General features: G+C 42.1%; 1 protein-coding gene across 3 annotated transcripts in view; it reads left to right on the forward strand.

Annotated features, from left to right (window-relative positions):
• The first annotated feature begins 6,808 nt into the window (after positions 1-6,808).
• The window catches only part of LOC133380424 (atrial natriuretic peptide receptor 1-like), a 70,930-nt gene continuing 54,232 nt past the window's right edge, over positions 6,809-23,506 (forward strand). The window contains exons 1-4 of one of the 3 annotated variants that reach the window (XM_061617794.1): positions 6,809-6,846; positions 11,243-11,300; positions 13,418-13,514; positions 21,984-22,116. In XM_061617794.1, the coding sequence (XP_061473778.1) occupies positions 11,247-11,300; positions 13,418-13,514; positions 21,984-22,116 (284 nt within the window). In that variant the 5' untranslated portion in view covers positions 6,809-6,846; positions 11,243-11,246. The other 2 variants (XM_061617703.1, XM_061617877.1) reach the window with 2 other exon arrangements.

Below are 23,506 nucleotides of genomic sequence, written 5' to 3' on the forward strand. Positions count from 1 at the left end.
CTGCTTTTATAAAACCTAAGAAACATACAGATACTTTGAATGTCTGAGTGCCTGCACCAGTGGAATACTGGAGGAACTTGTAAAGCTTGCTGCAACAGTATTTACAACTGAGCATGTGGTGTGAAAGACTCCTTTTCCTAACATTTTGGCTTCTTGTTTTTCTCCACCCACCACATCTTTGAAATATATCGTATATGGTTAACCGTACTGTTGCCCTGACTTACTTTATGTTTGTTGCTATTTTGTGTTTTTATTATGTTTTTATATTGATTGTGTATTTTTATTGTTTTTATTATATTTGTAAGCTGTGCTGAGCTCTGTTTTTAACAGCAAAAGGGCAGGATATAAATTCTCTTAATCAATCAATAAATACTCCATAGTGTTGGAAACTAGAGTCTAGGCATTTAAGGCTAAAAATGTTGCTTTAAAAAAAAAGATTTCTCCCATCTTTCCCCAGTTTTTGGTGGTAATTCCTAGGCACAAAAACAAAACAACTGGACAATCCAAGTATTAATATGCAAATATTTGCATAATATGTAAATAATATGCAAATAATTTGCATAATATGCAAATACTTTACATAATATGCAAATTAACCTGCCCGGATTTGTGGAACTGGAATATGGCAACCCTAATCCCAGGGACTGCAGTAACTATCGAACTATTGCTTTAATATCCCATGCAAGTAAAGTAATGCTCAAGATTCTACAGCAAAGGCTCCTACCATATATGGAGCGAGAAATGCCAGACATCCAAGCTGGATTTAGAAAGGGAAGAGGCACCAGAGATCATATCGCAAACATACATTGGTTAATAGAACAGACCAAGGATACCATACTAGTAGCAGAAGCCAGTAATCATTTGAAATGAATGCTGATGAAAGTTAAAGAGGAAATCACAAAAGCAGGACTACAGCTGAAGGTCAAAAAGACTCAAGTAATGACAACAGAAGATTTATGTAACTTTACAGTTGACAATGAGGACACTGAACCTGCCAAGGAGTATCAATACCTTGGCACAGTTATTAACCAAAATGGAGACAATAGTCAAGAAATCAGAAGAAGGCTAGGACTGGGGAGGGCAGCTGTGAGAGAACTACAAAAGATCCTCAAGTGCAAAGATGTATCACTGAACACTACAGTCAGGATCATTCAGACCATGGTATTTCCTATCTCTATGTATGGATGTGAAAGTTGGACAGTGAAAAAAGCAGATAAGAGAAAAATCAACTCATTTGAAATGTGGTGCTGGAGGAGAGCTTTGCGCATACCATGGACTGTGAAAAAGACAAATAATTGGGTGTTAGAACAAATTAAACCAGAACTGTCATTAGAAGCTAAAATGATGAAACTGAGATTATCATGCTTTGGACACATAATGAGAAGACATGATTCATTAGAAAAGATAATAATGCTGGGAAAAACATAAGGGAGTAGAAAAAGAGGAAGACCAAACAAGAAATGGATTGATTCCATAAAGGAAGCCACAGACGTGAACTGACAAGATCTGAACAGGGTGGTTCATGACAGATGTTCTTGGAGGTCGCTGATTCATAGGGTCACCATAAGTCATAGTCGACTTGGAGGCACATAACAACAACAACAGCAGTTTCAGATTCAACTGTTAATGCACCCAAAATAGAAATAGAACATAACCTCCAATTTGAAACATAAAAGGCTGTCTTCACCATCATATGACATTGACCAATAAAAAGGCTTTGAAATTAATAAAAATAAATTTGACACAGATTTCTAGGATGAAAAATGAGAGAAATAAAATTTTCTAGATTAGATTCTCTGTAGAAACATTAGTAACACAGGAAAGAAGCAAAGTAAGAAGAACACCAACAAACATACAAAAATATAATTCTCCATCTTTGGAGATGGCAGGTGTTGCCACCACTCACCATATGCTCAGAGGCACATGTTACCAAATTCTTCCAAGCTACACAGGAAGTGGATTAGACTGTGAAAGACCAACCCAAATGGTGTTTGCATTTTGCCAAATTTGTAGGGCAGTCCAATATCTCAGAGAGGAGGTCAGGTCTCCTGCTCCCCTGGTGCATTCACTATAGCTGCCCAATTTCCCTGCTTTTTAAAGTTTGATAGAAATATCTGTGGGCTATAGGTATGTTCTTAAACTGCAAGGTCCTTTGCCTATTAGTGAATTTAAATTACAAAACAAACAAACAAACAGTGCATTTCAAGAGCATTTGTTGTAATGGGCCTTAGCCCAACAGAAGACCACATACTTTGCATACAAAAAGTTCTACTTTCAGGTAGGGCTGGGAAAGACAGTCAAGGTCAGGGCTGACAGTACTGAGTGACATAGCCCAATGGTTTCACTTTGTATAAGACAGCTTTCTATGTTCTATATTCCTATAATTTACTTTATAGATATTTATGTAACAAGAAATACAGGTGTTTCTGAGGTATAATCACCTGTGGTCTGCAACATACCGCTCTTCCTTGAATGAAAACATGAAAAGAAGGAGTTTCTTTAGGAAGGTAACGTAAGCAACATAAGTTGTGCACAAGGGAGCTGAGGGCAGATATACAGCATTAATATGTAGGTTTAGATGGGGGTGCCATTTTTAATTGAATTGAGGGATGAGGGACATTCATCTGGTTAGTATATGGAACAGATGTGGAGGCAAGAGAGACATGGAGCGAAACATAGGCAGGCACTTTACTCCTCTATGGCACACTCTACACAGCACTCCATGGGATTTGGGTGCAAACCTCTTTCACACATCTTCGTATTCACAATAGGAGCAGTTAAAATGAGGACAAAAAAATGTACTTCCTGAAAGGAGATTGAAAACCAAGGTTATTTTAAAAATGCATGAATGTCCTGCATAGAAAAGGCATTAAAATTACAAATTACTTTGCCAATGAATAATTTATTTAACAAATAATCTTAGTCCCCAATTCTACCAAATCTAACAGGAGGGGAAATGCTATGATGCGACAAACTTTGAGGTAAATTCAGTGACAAAAAAGTGCCTGTCTGCACTTCAGAATTTAGTGTAACTTTCTGAATATCTCATTTTAAAAAAGAATGAAAATCTAAGTTAATTTTATCTTAGCTTTTTTTTAAAAAAACACAAGTCTATTTCAGACTCATAAAGGGAGAAATGAACATGTACTTTAAACTGAAAAGTACCTCATGACCTTCAGCCAAAGAATAGCCTTCTTTGGAAAAGAGCTACTTATGTACCCAGTGTTTTCATGCTGTAAACAATTCTTACAAAAGGGCAATATCTGAGGTTTCAACATCTGGTTTTCAAAGAGGGCTTCCAGGGGAGGGGGAGATTTCATTTTGGAAATAATTGTTTTCTATCTCATCTTTCTTCCAAGTATCTTAGGGTGCCGTATATTGTGTCCTTCTACATTTTATCTTCACAGTGACTCTGTGAGGTAGGTTAGGCTGAGAGATAGCAATTGGCCCAGTGAGCTTCACAGCTGAGTGGAGATTTGAACCAGCTTCTTCCAAGGCTCTAACCCAGCCTTTCCCAACCAGTGTGCCTCCAGATGTTGTTGGACCACAATTCCCATCTTTCCTGACCATTGGCAATGCTGGCTGAGGCTGATGGGAGTTGTGGTCCAGCAACATCTGGAGGCACACTGGTTGGGAAAGTCTGCTCTAACCATTACACCGCAAAAGCAATGTTGTTTAAGAACATTTGAATGAAGCTGGACAGTACTACTTCAGACTAAAAGTGGGAAGATTGCACATTTGAATGTTCTCCTATTTTTTATTTTTAAAAAAATCTTAAGTGTAGCAAAATATAACGATAAGGGGAAGTTTAAGATGAACATGTCTGCTACTCTTTTTTCTAAGCGCACACAGGAGTTTCACATGTGGGAGAGAATTCAAGCATGCCATCCTACTCTGCTTTCCCTCTGAACTAGCATAATACGTCAAAAGGTTTACCACTTGAATTTCTGCTCTTGTATAAATCATTCCTGAATGTATGGATTTCTCTTAGTGGCTGCAAGTCGTGATGATTATGTGCTGCCTTCAGGTTTGTAGGCTTCCAAATTCCCAGTTGCCAGGGAACAACAGTAGGAGAAGGTTGTTGCCCTCATATCCTGCTTGTAGCCTTCCAGGGGCATTGGCCACTGTGATAAAGGATGTTGGACTAGTTAGGCCTTTGTTCTTATTCAGCAGAGGTCTTCCAGCACTGTACTGAAAAGCAGTGTTTCTCAACCGGTGTGCCTCCAGATGTTGTTGGACCACAACTCCCATCAGCCTGTGCCAGCATTGCCAATGGTCAGGAAAGATGGGAATTGTGGTCCAACAACATCTGGAGGCACACTGGTTGAGAAAGGCTGACTGAAGGTGATGCAAATGTTCTAACTGTGATGTTTGTTCTTCAGTGGCTCATTCAAAGAATGAGGAAATGTGAAACTTTCATGATCAAGTTCTAAGAGAATCTTCAGGTATGACACCAAACTGGTATAAGCAGATGCACAAGTATGTCCATTTGCTTTTCAGGTTTTCAGTGTAACATAAAGACATACAAACTGCCTTGCAGGATCAGATCCAAGGATCCATCTCATCTGGAATTATGTCCTGGGAAGCTTATAAGCAAAGTGAGGCACCAAGGCCTGTCCCCTATTGCTAATCCCCAGCACCTGGTGCTCAGAACTAGGGATCTGCTAGACTTCCGCCTAATTCAGAACTGAATCTTCAGTTAATTCGTTTATTTACTATGGTTGCAGATCAGATTTTTATGTAGCAATTTTCCATGGCTGTTTATTTTCAGAAACAGATTTTTTTAAAAAAAAAAATCTAAAAAATCTAATTTAAAAAATCTAAAATATTGATATTAAGAACGGTAATGTTATCAATATTTCCTTTAAAATATTTATATTTCCTTTTAAAATATCAATATTTCCTTTAAAAGATTGACATTTCCTTCCAAAATATTAACATTTCCTTTAAAATTATCAGTATTAATATCAATATTTTTTGCAAGAGGAAAAACCCAGATTGGTAAAAGTAGCAGCTTGCAGACAAAGAACGAACTTGAATTGATACCAGCCCATTAGGTTGATGGAATGCTTTTGAACTGGTCTGGCCAATGGATCTCATTCCTGCTCAAACCCCCTGCCTCTGAACATGGTGTTTTTATATAGTTCTAAATAGCCTCCATGGATGGTATCCAATGTGCTCATTTTGTTAGTGGAAGGATTTCTGCTTGCATAATAGAACACCCTCCATTGTGTCCTGCGCCCTTCCCAAATCTGTTCTGAAAGGTTGGGAGAAAACACTACAGCTCCCGTCATCCCTGATCATTGGCCATGCTGGCTGGGGCTGCTGGGAGCTCTTTGCAAAAAAGGCATATATTAGGGGAATGTGTGAATAAAAATGAATATATGAATGCAAATAACATGCAAAAATGCATCATATGATGAAAAATGGCTTGCAAAAATGTGTACGTTAGTCAAAATGCCTACAAAAGTGTGTTTACTAGGAAACGTTTGTATGAAAATGCTGGAGAATTTTCATGAGGATTTTTAAAAAATCACAAATTGCTGTTGAAATGTGGAGAACTAAATTTAAGATTGGGAAAACGAGGAACTGAGAGAACCAAAATTGACAGATCTTTCCATCCCTACCCTGAGCTAGACACAGTGCAGTTGTTTTGAGGCCATGAATTCATGGTAACATCAGGATTGGCCCTGACAAATTTAGAGAAAAAAAGTTTTCACAAGGTCAAATTGATATAAGAAAAATAGGGGTGATGAGGCAGGATCATCACTAAGCTGTCGGCTTTTTGTACCGGAAACAAGAAATTAGAGATCTAGATGTGCAGATCTCCTTTTGAGCAATCAGTTCAGTATGGCCTCAGAGCACAGAGTGCTCCTCAGCAGTTTTGCTTCAGAGGAAGAGGAAACTGGAAGAAGAATTGGAAATAATGTACTCAGGGAGGAGATGCTGAACTGGAAAGCTGAACTCCACAAGCCTGATCTAACCTCCAGGCAGTATTCTGATGAGTATCGCTCATTATGGATGTTGATGTCTTTGTATGATAAGATGTATTGATTGTGAACCCTGGGCCTTTAAGTGCAATTTTAACAAAATAGCCACAACTACAACTGTAAAACAGCAGAGCCAACTAATCCTATTGATCTCTTGAAGTATCAAGTCGTCCAGATCTAATTATTTCATCAATGTCGTTAAACCGCTTCTGGAATTAGCAGGAAAAGCATATTTTAATTGTCCTGTAGTCTAAAAATGCTCCTTGCATACAGTGCAGTTTTCTAGTGGTTTTTTAAAAGTTTAAACTTTTCCTTCACAAAAAAGAAAAAAATGCACCTTTCTGTGACCACAATCACATGCATGTCTACTCAGAAGTAAGGGCATACTGAGTGCAATAAAGCTTACTTCCAGGTATGTGGGAAAAGGATTGTAGCCTAAGGTTGCAATCCAATGCACACTTACCTGGAAGTAAGTCCCATTGAATCCAATGGAGCTTCCTTCTGAGTAGACATATATTAGATTGCAGCCTAAATTATCCTTTTGCAAGATCTTATTGTTTGAGAGTTTTGTGCTGGCTTAGTGTCAGCCTTGTTCCTTTGCATAAAGCATGTACTTGATTAGCCAGCTTGATTAAATGCTCAGTTCCTTCTGCTACAGTTGGCTCAAACTGTCACCAAACATTAAACAACTAAACCAAGATGTCAGATCTCAGTGAAAAAAAAATATGGATCCTCCTCGGTGAGTGTGTTTGTGCCTTTTAATTTGCAGTCCACCAGTGAAACTGCCTGATCAAAAACGTCCTTGAGTCAGATGAGTGTGGATTACTGGTGTTTTGCAAGTGGGTTGGAAATAACTGTAAGTGATGTATTGGCAGGCCTGCTGCTTTTCTTCCTCTTTCAGAGGTTGAATCTAGGAGTCCAACTCTGATGGTAGGCCAAAATAAACTTAGATCTTAATTTTAGTCTGCGGACCAACAGGCATTCCATTGAAAGTAATGCAGTGCAAATAGACATTTGCATTCAGATGTGTATTTGGATGTGGATCAGGTTTATAATGGGACCTGATCCAACAAAAGAGGTCAGAACCTGGGAACCTCCTTTCATAAGATCTCCTTGGTTGGTCATGCCTCCTGGCTCCATAGAGATAACTGAGGAGACAGCTGCTGCAATTCCTCCGCTCAGTGCTAGTTCCAGGTTTTGGAGGGCCCACGGGTAAGGTAGATTCCGTGGGTCTCCCTCCCCTCCAGTGAAGCGCTGCCTGCTCACTGCCCCTCTCCCTCTGGGTCCAGTCTGTCTGGGGGAGGTTCACATTCCTTGCTCTTGTCATTGCCTCCATAATTGGAGAGTGCCGGTAAATGGGTGTAAACAGGAAAAAGGAAGGGAAGGGTCAAGAGCAGGGGTGGGGAACCTCAGACCTGGGGGCCAAATGTGGCCTTTTGGGCCTCTGTATCAGGTCCTTGGGACTCTCCCAAGGCCACATCCCCTCCACAGCCACACCCCTCACAGGCCCTACTTTGCACCCTCCTTGAGTGCTTTTTGCCTGGCTGCAATGTGTCTTTGAACTCTGACCATGCCTCTTCTTCACCTAGATTGAGGATAGAGGGTGTGGGTAGAAACCTAGCCAGCTGTACAAAAGGTAAAATTGACATTCTTTGTTCCACCCACCACTGGCATGTGGCCCCTAGAAGGTTGCCCAGAAGGGAATGTGGCCCTCAAGCTGAAGAAGGTCCCCTTCCCCTGGTGGCAGTGGGCCCCTTGTAGGGGTGTGGGCCTTGGCAGGCACCCAAAGGTGTCTGACCCTCATGCTGTCCCTGCCCAGCAGGAAGTGCCTAGCTCTAGTCCATCAGGGGGGCTGCAATGAGTTTCCCCAGGCTCATGTCCTGCTGTTACCCCTCTGTCCATGCAAGAAGTGCCTTGAGCAGAATGCCTAGGAAGCAGCTCCAGCGGGTTTCCCCAGACTCTACTCCTGAGAACCAACCTGCTGCTTTTAGGTCATTCTTCTGCACCAGCTAGGAAGTGCCTGGCTGAAGAGGCCGGCAGCTGTAGCAGCTGTCTAACCTTCCTGATGGCAGCCTTGGAGGTGCCTCCTCCTTTGGCCTCAGAAACCATCCATGGTGGTGGCTTGTGCGAAGCAGGGGGACAGAGAGGGAACTGGCCTTGGAGGATACCTTCATACACCATGCCTTCCCCTTCTCCTTTTAAACTGTGATGGGATGTTCCCTCCATGCAGTTTAAAGTTCATCCCAATCAGAACCTTAGTACAAGAAATGGGATTTGAAATACAGGGACTCTGAAGGCAGAGATTTCCCTTAAAAGAATAACATTTAATTAATATCTAAAGCTTCCATCTGCTTTTTGGCTTTTGCTCATTACCAAGGTGGATATATAGCCTCTGATGCAGCACTGGCATTTGATTTCATACTTTAAACCAGTCTAGTGCTGTTTTTGGTCTAAACCACTAGATGGGAGCAAAAGAACAGTGGAGAACAGACACTCTGCTTTTCTTGACATACACTCTAAATAACAAAGATCCCCACATCTGAATATATAGTGCAGACAGAGTGTTGTATTTAAAGTACAATTGCTAAAATAAATATTTTATAGCCACACAGAATGTGATATAATTTATTTATTTATTTATTTATTTATTATTTTATTTTATTTACATCCCACCCTTCCTTCCTTGCCCAGGGTGGCAAACAGAAACACTAAAAACACTTTAAAACATCATAAAAAGACCTTAAAATATATTAAAACAAAACAACGTTAAAAACATTAAAAAAAACTTTGAAAACATCTTTTTTTTAAAAAAGGGTTAACAATATTAAAAGAGATATTAAAATCAATTCTAATGCAGACGAGGACTAATTGCCAAAAAAATTGCCAAGTGTCTTCTTTTCGCAGCAGCTTTGTGTACCCTAACTGAGTAATTGCAAACTAGGCAGTCATAATTTCCCCCCCTCAGGACTAAAAAAGAAAGATGAAGGGTGGGGGTGAAAGAAGAATTAGTAGACAATGTGCTTGCATGGTGAGATAATACATATTCTGGTCTGCTTAGCCATTTATGTTGCAAGCTTCAGGTTCAAAAGAGAAGGGAGGGACAATTTCAAACCATCCAAGCAGTCCTGGGGAAACTCCAATTCAGACTGGAGTAGCAGCTCTGGGATAGGGGATGTTCCATTTCTTCTTATGCCGCTTTCCCAATCCAGTTTTTATGCTGTTGGCATTTTCTGATGGTTGTTTAATGCTTTAAATGGGAGGGGAGAGTGGTGTTGCGCTCATGTCCTGCTTGCGGGCTTCCCAAAGGCAGCTAGCTGGCAACTATGAGAACAGGATGCTGGACTACATGGGTCATTAGCCTGAGCCAGCAGACTCCTCTGATGTTCTGATGTTCATTTTGTGGATTTGGTTTTATTGTATGAATATTTTATTGTTGTAACTGCCCTGGATGGCTTAAAAAACTGCAGCTTTAATAATAAAGTAATTAAATAATTTAAGTCTACACACACTCACACACAGATCCTGGTCAGATCCTGGTAAATAGTATGATATTAAACCATAATTTTCTAGTGAATGTATGGATAATACACTGAGTCATCAGCATGAGAGAACATCTTCTGATGTTCTCAAACCGATTTATCAAAATGGAGACAGCCAACGGGTTTGAGTAACCACAATCCGGGATAAACAAAAGTGCTATTCTGCAAACATGTAGTTAGATTTGGAATCACCCAGTGGAATGGTATAGGTGCGACTTTTTATTAGGAATGATCAGCTTCTGTATCCCCAGTAAAATGGAACTAGCCTTGCAAAATTGTTACCTATCTTCTTTACACATTAGCTTCATTGTACGTAAGGAAATACTGCCTTACAAAACATTCCCTTTCTATATTTCTTTCGGCATAGAAAGCTGTGCCTAAACCTGTGCTGAGCAGCAGCTGTGGCCATTGGTGCTGCTGCACTAGTGCTCTCTGTGTGTGTGTGTGTGTGTGTGTAAGAGAGAGAGAGAGAGAGCATAGAAGTGAGACTTTGTGGAGTGCATAAAGGAGCTATCATCCTTATCATCATAATTTGTTGATAAGCTGGAAGTAGTTCTAAGTAGCCAGTGCAGTGGTGATGGGTATCTTGTGAACCAATACTGCACAGGCTGGAGCTGCAAAGCATGGCATTTTAACTAGATATGCTTGGGGAATTTGTTCTTTGCGAGTTCCAATATGAATTGACCTGCTGATCTGCATCCCCCAAACTAATGTGTGGTTTGGAACACAGTTATCCTTCAGATCTTGAACTTCTCTTAATGTTGCAATGCAGTGCTTGGCTCAAAAACTGTACAAAGTTGTGTGTGGAAATTCATATTTTGGATAAAATGCATTTTAAAATGCATACTTTGAAAGAAAACATTTGCACATTTTATGCACAAAATAGATTCAAAAATATGCATTTAACTATGAATTTTCATGGGATTTTTTTTAAAGAAATCACAGATTAATGCAGAAACAGGACAGAACAAACTAATGAATGAACATTTGCTAAACTGACACGACAGAAATAGACCAATCCATCCATCACTAATTTCAGTCATATCTGGTCTTTTAGCCAAGCCCTAAATTAGTCTCAGGGGTTTAAACTGGCATAACTTTATTTGTTAATAAATATCAGTCCTAGAGCCTGAGAACTGCTAGTCTGTGAATATTTGCATGGGAATGTTGTTGACTCTATACACCCTCAGAGTTTCATTTTCATATTTTGTACTGTACATTGTTCTGTTTCTTTTTTATTTGGCTTTTAATTGATTTCACTTATTTGTATAAAGCAACAAACAAATAAAAACAATAATAGTAATAAGAACAATATATGAGCCCTAATATTCTCACCTACGTTCAACCTTGATTTTTCAAAAAGAAACACTGACTATTTCAAAGAAATGGAAAAGAGAAGACCTGAGGACTATGAGTTATGGGAGAGGAGTGTATATGTGTTCATCAAGTTGTTCTTAATCTTCTCTCAGGCAATTAGTGGAACGTGTGTGTGTGTGTGTGTGTGTGGTCACAGGGGGGAGAACTTGAGGCAAGGTTCTGTTTCTCCTTGAATGAATCATGGACTTAGGATGCTGTCCATAATGTTCTCACTGCGTGCCAGGAAAGATATCGAGGGGTAGAGGGGAGGAGATCAGTTGCAGCAACTGTAGAACACCTGTGGGAGGAAGCGCATTTCATTCAGCAACAAACATCTTGTCTTCATGCCTGTTTCAGGACTATGAGAGCAACTACATCATTCAGCCCTGAGCTCCAAATCATCCTCAGTTTGCTGGTAGGTGAATGTTCTTTTAGATTTTGTTCTGAGTCACTAACCATAGTTGCTCATACTTATCTACTGATAATTCTGAAAGCAGGTTGTTCTGCAGGGATAAAGATTCATAGCGGCAGACACATCCAACATGCATCCCTAATATGAATCAGGTACCAATGACAAGCATTATCAAAATTGTGTGATCCACTTTTCACATGAAAGGTGCAACACAGCAGCAAAAACAATGACAGTAATAACAATGATTAATGGGCATGATCCAGCCAGAATCAAGCACTGGTCCCACTGATTGCAATGAGAGTTAAGCATTTGCTGAAATCTTTCCATCTGAAATAAATGGGAGTTTGGGGGCAGGGGGAGGAAATCTTAACTTTGGTTGGATTGTGCACAAAGTAATTATATGATGATAATGGTGGTGGTACTAATGAGCAGTTTTGTTACACTAAAAGGCTTAATAGAAATGATAAAATAAATTAAAAATAAAGCAACAGAGAGACAACAAAATTGTTAATAATTATTAACAAGCAAGCAGTATCCCTCTGGGTCTATGCGTATGGCGGCGGTGATAGTAGCAGCAACAGCAGCAATAGATATAGTAACTGTTGACCATATAGCCTGGGTCCTTAAGCAGTAGTGAAGATATTGAAATGTTACTCATCTTCTTTTCATATCTTTCTGTGCTTTTCCACAACTTGATTTCTTCCCCTCACACTAAACTGAAGAATTCTCTTCTTATGTCCGCATCCTTTTGGGGTACTCTCCTATTGCATACAAATGTCCATGTCTCCAGAGGGACCAGATCATTGGATTCTATTGTTCTTAATGTGCAATGCATCTTTCAGACATCATTTATATGATATAGAATTACACCGTGCAAAATGGAGGTGATGTTTCATTTAGAGCAAACACACAGTAATCTGTAGCCTCTTTACACAAATAGCAGTTGAATTGTGTCATGGATGAGAAAAAGACAAGTTCAGTGGTGGTGGTTGGAGGAGCCAAGTGTTGTTTTCATGAAATATACTGTTGTGTGCCTCCCCAATCTCCGAGAGGTGAGATTTCAGGGGTCCCTGCACTCCTCCAGTGTTTGGTTTCCTTTGGGAAGAAGGATAGCGGAGACTGCGGTGTCTTTATGAAATATGGTTTATTTATTTACACACATTCCAACCTGAGCTTAGGATGGAGGGGTTCAATGCATCAGCAGTCTGATATCCAGCTTTCCCATCAGTGTTACAGGAGGCACCCCAAATGCCATGGTGCAGAGAGCCAGTCTTGTGAAGGGTGCTGAGAGTTGTTAGGAGACTCCTATTCTCCTCACAGAGTAGTTTAACATTCAGTCCCTCTTCCTCTTCCCGGAGAACTCTGGGAATTGTCACTCTATGAGGGGAACAGAGATCTCCTAACAACTCTCAGCACCCTTCACAAACCACACTTCCCAGGAAGCTTTGAGGAAAGCCATGGTTATTTAAAGTGGAATAAATGTATGGTGTGAATGTGGTCACTCTGGGTAGTGACTTGGCCTCCCTCACCCCTGGTGCTGGCTGTTCTTCATCTCCTGCATTCAGTTCAGGGCTGTCAAAAAAAGGAGAGGGAAGCAAATTGGGAGAACACAAAAAATTCTGCACCCCCTGCACTGCATTAACATAAATAGATGGAACCAGTTAGATTGGAGTAGGTTGCTACAGCTCCAAGACCATATCTCCACAGGAATATCTTGCATTCCTAGTTTTATGTTTTGGTGTGAACCAGAAATAAGGAAACCAGTGCCAAAACAGCACCATCAACAGTAGCAGAAACATTTTTTAAAAAATCACATTGTCATGTGTTTGTATAGCCTTCCCATTTCTAAAGAGTCTCACCACTATGCGCCCCATAGTTCCCTCCCCATATACCATGTGGGTACTAGAGAATCAGCCTGACTTGCACCTGAAGGCCACCTGGCTTGTGGAGATAAATCTATAAAGATGGCTAATTTTCTGTGCCACTATTTGATCCACTTTCCAGAATGGCGACTATAAAATTGAAAAATGTCCCATGCATTTTTTTAAAAAAGAGGACCCAATATTTTTAGTAGTATACACATGTATATATGAGAGCCTTTCTATGTTTCTCTCTGGCAGGCTGTTATAGTGAAAGGGTGGCATGATTTGGATAACACTGATTATGACTGCTGGCCCCTGGAGAAACCCGATGAATATAACATGCTGGACTGTGGAGGTGAGTTCATCCCTTGTTTGCACAGGATGTAGCCTCAAGCTAGTGCAGCAGACTGGAAAGAAATTTTAGTAATCCAGAGGATTCCTAATGCACCTCCAGACTTATACCCGGCTGCAAATACCTGAGTCAGCAGTAACATCTATTTCTAGGCAATTCGAACTGAGGAAAGTAAACAGTGTATGCAAGAGCTTCAGAGTGAATGCTTGCCTGGAGTTCAAGTATTCCAAAGGAAATTCATCTAGGGTGATCTAAACAAAAAGAAAATATTTACAGTACGGTTATGATCTTCCAGAAATTTAGCCTGTGTAACTGGATGAACAGGAGCTATCCCCTCGCGTGGAGCTCTCATTCATTTCAATGAAGCTAGCTGTCTGTTGTCTTGGAGCCATTCACACTGCCATTGGGTTTGCTACAGGTACATCTGAATTCCCTCTGGTGTTTCTGCAACAAACATGTTATGTGTACACAGCAGAGGTGCTTCCTTAAATGCCTGCGTATGCACATCGGGGGGCTGTATTGGCTTGCAGCTGTCCAGTGTATGTACTCAGGTGCTGAAGAACATGCATCACTTTGTGGCCACATATGTACCTTACATTGAAAGCAGTATTATACCACTTTGAACAGTCATGGCTTCTCCCAAAGAATCCTGGGAACTGTAGTTTGTAAAGAGTACTGAGAGGAGATGCCTATTCTTGCCATGGAGCTACAATTTCCAGAGTGGTTTAACATTAAATCCCTCTTCCCAGGGAACTATGGGAACTGTAGCTCTGCGAGGGGAATGGGGTCTCCTAACAATTCTCAGTACCCTTAACAAACTACAATTCCCAGGATTCTTGGGGGGAAGTCATGACAAAGTGGTATAGTACTGCTTTAAATATAAGGTGCAGATGTGGCCTGTCATTCATATTTTAGACATTTCTTGCAGGAAAAAGCCACATACAGTTTGGAGCAGCTCTCAGGTACCTGTGATCAATAGTAAATGGAAAGCTAACTATTCAACTGGATCAAAAACTTTTCTGTTGAAATCTAAGATACATTTTCTTATGAGAAAGTCCATTGGGTGGTATCCAACTAAGTCATACTCATAGCAAACTCATTGATATTAATGGACTTAAGTTACACAGGTTCACTCATTTCAGTTGGTCTACTCTGAGTAAGACTTAGTTGAATATCACCCACTGATTTCAATGGCACTTGAAAGTGCTTAGTATTTGGTTAAATTCTCCATTGTTGTCAAGTTGTAGGCAGTCGTTGCAAGTCCCAACCTGTAGACACACTAATTCAGAGAGCTTTTCTACTTGTACGTTCATACTTCGATCTTTCCAACCATTTCATGATTGCCATGATCTAACAAAAAGCAAAAGCAAAATCCCTTCAGTTCTTGAACAGCTCTGCCTGATGCCTTCAAGACTGCATTGCTAATTGCAAACAGCATGCATAAAACTCATTTTTCATATCTCTTAAGCTACACTGCAGTTTTGAAAATATTTCTTAAAATGTTTATTTTTAAGAATCAACATTTAGAGAAAAAACGTAAGTAATGTAAAGCTATACATTTTCATGCTTTATTTGAAAAGAATTAAATGAATAGCTTTTAATCTGTTGGTAAAAAAAAGCAAATTGATACAAAAGCTCCCACTGTGGCCTAGGTCACACAAGATTTTTAAGGGTGTCACTGCTAATTGGGTCAAGATTTGCAACGCAAGTTCTGATCTGTAGACCTGTCAATGCCATGGGATGAACAGTATAGTGAGCTGGTGTCTTAAATCTGCCCACATTTAGTCTATGGGATGATATGCATGCTTGTTTATTACTTGATAACTGTGATGCATTGTCTGTTGAATAAAACATAGGAAGCTGCCTTATACTGAGAACCCTGGTCGACCTACCTCAGTACTACACCAACTGGCAGTGGCTCTCCAGGGTTTCAGACAGGGGACATTCCCAGCCCTGTCTGGAGATGCCAGGGATTTAACTTCGGACCTTTTGCATGCAATGCAGGTGCTCTACAATCGAGCTATGGCCCATCTAACATTAAGAGGTCTAACATTTGCATGCCTTTATAAACAGTGAAAATGGGATAAATGTCTCATATGATCTCAGGGTGTGGGGAATCTATGTATAATTGTTGCTGGACTTTTCCAGAAAAAAATTGGTTTGCAGATAAAGACATTATTATTATGAGGTGCACCACATCAGGACTTAAATCTATTGAGTTGATAATTGTGTCCCATGGTGACTCCAGGATTTTTGGAGCCCTTTGGCATGATATTCTTAGTGGACACTTTTAACCTGGGTAGCTTTTAGTCAAAATGGAATATTTGCTCATTTTTAATAGAACATCTGATGATCTAATTCTCAACACGCTACATTCCGCTGTTTTCTCTGTTGTCCCATCTTTTTTTCATAACTGATATATGGTGATTTTTCTCTCTGTGTTAGAATGTAATTGCAGTATCAGCCCGTCTAGGGTACTTTGACAAAGTGCTATTGCTTGAATATTTTCAAGTCTACTGTCCCTTTAGTTAGTGCCTCTACTGTCCCTTTAGTTAGTAGCTTCCTCCTTGTTCTCCTTTTTAATGGTTAATTAGTTTATTTCTATTCTGCCTTAGAATTGCCCTTAATTGGTCAATGCCTTGTGTGGCTTGAGCTTTAATTACTGTCTTCTTGTGCAGCCAGAACTGGCTGAGAGTTTAACTTTTTTTTATGAGCACAACTTCATTTCAAAATTGTGAGCATAATAAAACAAGGCAAAACAATGAGTAACTGCCCCTGTACCACCACCCCTGCACCAAGAACAGAATCTGTCTAATTAAGGGCAAGTCAGAAGTAATACAAGGACTAATTGAGGAATATCACAGCTATAGCAATTGAACAGGAACCACTTCGTCAATTTAGATTAAGGAACAGTTTCAGAGAGAAGTGGGACCTTTGCTGAATGGAACATATTTTTGAATAAACATATAGTGTGATCTTGCCCATAGGGACAGGCATTGCCCAATTTTAATGGGCATAACAACAGTTAAGTGTCATGTGGAACCACTCTTAATTTTGCTTCAAACTGTGGAAAAGCAATTCCTCAGACTCATTCAAGGACCTTAGTGTGGAAACAATGCTGGAAGAGGTGGGCTGTGCAAACTGATAACCTCTCACGCTGCCTGTGATTTTCTCCAATGATCCATGCCAGATAAGAACAGCAGTTCTCTCAAAGTAGTGGGCCCTTTGCTGGTCTTGGGGCCCTGGCCAACACCCAATCTCACCATACTCAGGACCCAGCCCTCTGATATCAAAATTAGATTTGACAACAAAGTCATGTTTTTCTGCATATATCCCTGAGTCATGACAATCAGCTTTTCTTGATTAGAATATGGATTACCTTACTGCAGAATCTGAATTCTTTAAAAGTACAGTATTTGCAAAGTCCTGTCGGTAAATCAGTGAATATTGTTAAGTATAACAGCTCTTTTGTTGCTTCATTTCTTGGTAGTCAGCCACTTTTATTGAAACTAAATGCCCCAACAATCTTAACAAAACAATGTCAACAACAGCATCCAATTTATTTATTTATTTATTTATTTATTTATTAAATTTATATACCGCCCGACTAGCAATAGCTCTCTGGGCGGTGAACATAAAACATAAAAATACAATAAATAACAAAACAATACTAAAATACAAGCAACAATCCAACACAGTAAACATTTTTAAAATTAAATCAGTATAACTTAAAATGCTTCAGAGAATAGGAAGGTTTTGACCTGGCGCCGGAAGGAGAGCAGAGTCGGCGCCAGGCGTACTTCCTCAGGGAGACTGTTCCATAGTTCGGGGGCCACCACTGAGAAGGCCCTAGATCTTGTCATCACCCTCCGGGCCTCCCTGTGAGTTGGAACCCGGAGGAGGGCCTTCGTAGCAGAACGTAGTGCACGGGCCGGTTCATATCGGAAGAGGCGTTCCGCAAGGTATCATGGTCCCGCACCGTATAAGGCTTTATAGGTTAATACCAACACTTTGAATCTAGCCCGGAAACATATTGGCAACCAGTGCAAGCTGGCCAGAACAGGTGTTATATGCTCGGACCGCTTGGTCCTTGTCAGCAATCTGGCCGCCGCATTTTGCACTAGTTGTAGCTTCCGAACTGTCTTCAAAGGTAGCCCTACGTAAAGCGCATTACAGTAGTCCAAACGTGAGGTTACCAGAGCATGTACCACTGATGTAAGGTCCTCTTTACTCAAATAGGGACGTAGCTGGGCTACCAACCGAAGTTGGTAAAACGCATTCCTAACCACCGAGGCTACTTGAGCCTCAAGTGAGAGGGAAGAGTCTAAAAAGACTCCCAGACTACGAACCCGGTCCTTTAGGGGGAGTGTAACCCCGTCCAGGACAGGGTATATATCCACCATCTGATCAGAGAACCCGTCCACCAACAGCATCTCAGTCTTGTCTGGATTGAGCTTCAGTTTGTTAACTCTCATCCAGTCCATTGTCGAGGCCAGGCAACGGTTCAGCAAATCGACAGCCTCACCTGAAGAAGATGAAAAGGAGAAGTAGAGCTGCGTGTCATCAGCATACTGATGACAACGCACTCCAAAACTCCTGATGACCTCTCCCAACGGCTTCATGTAGATATTAAAAAGCAGGGGGGACAAAACTGACCCCTGCGGGACCCCATATTGGAGAGCCCGCGGTGTTGAGCAATGTTCCCCAAGCACTACCTTCTGGAGACGACCCGCCAAGTAGGAGCGGAACCACTGCCAAGCAGTACCTCCAACTCCCAACTCCGCGAGCCTCTCCAGAAGGATACCATGGTCGATGGTATCAAAAGCCGCTGAGAGATCAAGGAGAATCAACAGAGTTACACTCCCTCTGTCTCTTTCCCGACATAGGTCATCGTACAGGGCGACCAAGGCTGTCTCAGTGCCAAAACCGGGCCTAAAACCCGATTGAAATGGATCTAGATAATCGGTTTCATCCAATAGCGCCTGGAGCTGGCCAGCAACCACCCGTTCCAAGACCTTGCCCAGGAATGGAACATTCGCCACTGGCCTGTAGCTGTTAAAATTGTCTGGGTCCAAGGAAAGCTTTTTCAGGAGTAGTCTCACCACTGCCTCTTTCAGACAGCCCGGGACCACTCCCTCTCGTAAAGAGGCATTTATCACTTCCTTGGCCCAGCTACCTGTTCCATTCCTACTAGTTTTTATCAGCCAGGAGGGGCAAGGATCCAGTACCGAAGTGGTTGCACGTACCTGTCCAAGCACCTTGTCCACGTCCTCGAGTTGAACCAACTGAAGCTCATCCAACAAAACAGGACAAGACTGTGCTCCGGACATCTCACTAGGATCTACTGCTATAACTTGAGAATCTAGGTCCTGGCGGATACATGAGATCTTATTCTGGAAGTGATCGGCAAACTGATTACAGCGGGCCTCCGATGATTCCACCGTGTCCGGAGGGTTTGAATGGAGAAGCCCCCGGACAACTCGAAAGAGCTCCGCTGGGCGGCAAAGAGATGATTTAATAGTGGCAGCAAAATGATGTTTTTTAGCTGCCTTCACTGCTCCTACATAGAGCTTAGTCGAAGCACTAACCAGCGCATAATTGTATCCATCGGGAGTTCGTCTCCATTTCCGCTCAAGCCTCCTCCTATCTTGCTTCATCGCTCTCAGCTCCGGAGTATACCATGGAGCTGTATGAGCTCTACACAGGAGAGGGCGTGCAGGAGCGATCGTGTTTACAGCCCGGGTCATCTCCGTATTCCACAGAGCGACCAGGGCTTCAGCAGGAGCGCCAGTCCTATCAGCCGGAAAATCCCCCAGAGCCCTTTGAAAACCTTCAGGATCCATTAGTCTCCGGGGGCGGACCATTTTAATAAGTCCCCCACCCTTGCAGAGGGAAGAGGTTACTGAAAGTCTAAACTTCAGCAAGCAGTGGTCTGTCCATGACAAAGGGAGTGTTGTAAAACTCCCCACATCCAGATCACTTTCCCCATGCTCAGTAGCAAAAACAAGGTCTAGAGTGTGCCCCGATACATGTGTTGGACCACTAACATATTGAGACAGCCCCATGGCTGTCATGGAAGCCATGAAGTCCTGAGCCGTGCCAGACAAAGTGGTCTCGGCATGAATGTTGAAATCCCCCAGTACTATTAGTCTGGGGGACCTCAACAATATATCCGAGACCACTTCCGCCAGCTCAGTTAGGGAAGCCATTGGGCAGCAAGGTGGGTGGTACACCAAAAGGATTCCCAGCCTGTCCCTCTGGCCCAACACAAGGTGCAAACACTCCAGGCCAGTAACTGAATGAACATGGTGCTTGGTGAGTGAGACGGAACTCTTATAGACGACAGCAACCCCACCTCCCCGACCCTCAGATCTACCATGATGCTGAACCAAGTACCCCGGTGGGCAGAGCTGAGAGAGACCAACTCCTCCCTGCTCACCCACCCAGGTCTCGGTTATACATGCCAGATCGGCTGCCTCATCCACTATCAAATCGTGGACGAGGGAGGTTTTATTATATACCGATCTGGCATTTAATAACAGCAACTGGAGATCTGAGAGTTGGCTGATAGGACTACCAACGACCTTGCGGGTGTGGGAAGGACCGGAACAAGGCACAGCCACAACATGTCTGGACCGCGTTCCCCTTACCTGGCACGTCCTTCTCACAGCGCCATACCTTCCTTTGCCCGTCACTACGGCAATTGGGGCCCCCTCAAGTCTCCCCGCCTGATGGATAAAACTCTCTCCGAAGCACATAATACAACTAAAATATACAACAATTAAACGTATAAAAACAGCTATATATACAGCCATATATACAGCATATAAACTTTCTTTCTCCTGCAGGGCCTGGGTCTCCCAGGCCACCTCAGCCAGCCGGCTTATGTATCCCTCCAAAGAGGGACAGGTGGTAAGAATCAGTCCTGGCTGGCTGGGTACCTGGGGCCTGGTCCTGCCAGGCAGAAGTCCCTCAGGGAAGGGTGGTGGAGATGGTGGTCCCACAGTAGCAGCAGCAGCACAGCAGCAGCAGCACAGCAGCAGCAGCACAGCAGCAGCAGCCTCTCCTTCCCTTGGGGCGATGCAGGGCTTTATTTTATTTAAAATCCATGTAAGAGTTTATATGGGAAAATATCTTGGAAAACATTTCAATGTAACGAGGAGGTTTAGAATGGCATGCTCTGTTCCCTTGTCCCATGCTCCTATCTCACACTCCTGCATTCCAGCCAGGTAGGCCTCTTGACATGCTTTCCCACCCTTCCTATGTAGTATACAACAGTACAGAGGGCTGGGAGGCTTTGCTTATGTAGCACGGATGAGTCAAGGAGAGGCCGTTAATTGCCCAGATGGACCATGGATGCCAATAGCTCATTAGTGAAGATGTTTTCACAAACTGGTACAGGGTGGGAACATGGCCTTCAAGGCAGGTGCAATGAATCATGCTGCTACAAAGCTCAAGCTGACCAGCAGGACTGACAAACAAAGACAGAATTGTGAAACCCAAATTAAAAACATCCCAACAGGTATATCTAATTAAAGTCAAGGGTACAAACCTGCACCCAGGTCCAGGGACTCTTTTTGGTATAAATAAAGCTCCATAAAATCTGATCAGGGAGCTTCAACACAGACCTTAGCTGCAGTGGTGCTGTGTACCTGTTGGCCAGCTGGGATCTCTCCATTGCAGCTTATCTGGGGCTTCTAGCAACTGAAAAGAGAATGTAAGATTATCTGTGCTCAGTTAGTTCTTGTATTCTTTTTAGTGCATTGCCTGCTATAAACCACCAGCTGTTCTCAAATAAAAGTTGTAAATCTTCTCCACTGATGTGTTCTTTGCCTTTGACATCCCAGGAAACTTCTTGCCTTTGGCAAAACAGAGTTTTCATACACAAAGACAACTTAGATAAAGAAGCAGAGAGCAAACATCAACCTTCTGAAAGAAGACCATATCAAAATGTTTACATTCTTTCTCTGTGGATACCTCAAATACAGTAATCCGTAACAGCCTGTAATGAAGGAGTCAATCTGTTCCACTACTGAATGGTTGATGCCATTATAAAGTTCTTCCTAATGTTTAGCTGAAACCCTCTGTCTTGTAAATTTAGCTTCTTGGTTTGGAACCCACCCTCTGGTGCAGGGATGGGGAACTTGTAGCTCTCTGAAAGTTGTTGGACTCTAACTCACATTAACTCCAACCAGCATGGCCACCAGTTAGGGAAGATGGGAGTTATAGTCCAGCAATGTCTGGAGAGTCACTGCTTCCCATCTGAAGCAAGTGAAAACAAATTTGCTCCATCATCTATGTGACAATCCTTCAAGTGCTGCTTCATCAATTACTTTCACACACCCCCATCCAAAAGAATCTGCTTAGGGCAATATTGCTTGCAGGCCATATTGTCCTTAGGTTAAGGGCTGTGAAACGGCAACACTGTTTTTATCTCTGCATATTTGACTCATGTCTCTGCTATATTTTCAGGCCTAGAGATGGCTTGGGTCCAGAGGCCTCCAGAAAAGGTCATAAGTGGAGAATCCTTTGATGTAATTTATGCAGTCTTTGCTTCTGATTACTTTTACCACTATTCTGTGGAAAATGGAATCCTGTCCCACAGGTGAGCCCTTGAGTGCAAGGTTGGGTTATCTGTACTCCTACTGCAGGGGATTTTTCTATATAAAAACACAGGTAGCAGTAGATTTTTTTAAATCTCTAAATAAAAGATTCCACCACACATCTGAAAGTCTAGTAAATATTGCCTCCTAGCATGCTTCTGTTCCCTTTTAACTAATAGGTCAGGTCCCAGGGCTGGGTCATGGGCAGGAGCCAAGAGCCATAGGACAGGCCAATAGCCAGGGCTGGAGTATCAGTAAGAACCCAAGGCAGGATCAAAGAATAACCAAGGATGCAGAAACATAGCAGAACTCAGGACAGTCTTATTGTTTTAGCTAGACTCAGCAGAAAAAGGAAGTGTTTTATACTCCTTCCTGCCCAAAAGGATCCAATGACCAGCCTGGGTGGGTGGAGACACTCTGGAAGGTTCTTCTGTGAAGCCTGCCAGCTGTAGTTCAGTGATTCACCACACAGGCCAGTGGCATACAGATCCAGCAGTTCCTGAAACTGACCAATGGTGATACTTCTGAAGTTCTATACATTTATATAGATAATCCTGATATCCTACCCTTGATATCATGCCACTGTTCATATATTGGCAGGAGAACAATGTTGCACAGGGGGGTTTAACAGGTATGGGGAACCTTTGGCCCTCCAGATGTTGCTGAACTACAAATCACATCAGCCCCAGCAAGCATGGTCAATGCCCAGGGATGATAAGAGTTATAGTTCAGCAATATCCGGAGGACCAAAGGTTCCCCACACCTGCTCTAAATAGTAAATGGTAAATGCATCCAAATTGTGCTTGAATTTGTCAATGGACATTTCAGCCCCTCTCCTGGCACAATAGTAACCACTCTGGCACTTCAGGAATCGCTGAATTAGGCCCTAGCATGCTGGGCAATAGTTCCTTTTCTTTCCCTTGTCTGTGGAACAATCTGAAAAACCGTGGAGGAAAAAAATGCCTTTGCATAAGCGTTTACAAGTGTTTGCCATTTATTTATTTATTACATTTATACCCCGCCTTTATTTTCATGATAGAAACCCAAGGCAGCTTACATATACTTCCCAGGCGGTCTCCCATCGAGGCACTGACCGGACCGGACCCTGCTTAGCTTCAGGAGCTGGCCTCATGTGCCTTCAGACCACCGTCTGGGAAGCAACATAATGCTCTAGCACTCTTGTAAATATCCTATAGACTTACAGGGGAAAGAACCTCTTTAACCACAGAAGATATTTGGGAAGGGCAGATAAGATTGCACACATTAGCCAAGTAGCAACAAGTTCAGCTGTTACCACTATTATCCCCCATCCCCTTAAGGCAGAGGTAGGAAATGCTGTGGCCCTCCAGATGCTGCTGGATTCCAGCTCCATCAGCCCCATTCAATACGGCC

The sequence above is a fragment of the Rhineura floridana genome, chromosome 1 (assembly GCF_030035675.1).
Source record: "Rhineura floridana isolate rRhiFlo1 chromosome 1, rRhiFlo1.hap2, whole genome shotgun sequence".
Classification (NCBI taxonomy): Eukaryota; Metazoa; Chordata; class Lepidosauria; order Squamata; family Rhineuridae; genus Rhineura; species Rhineura floridana.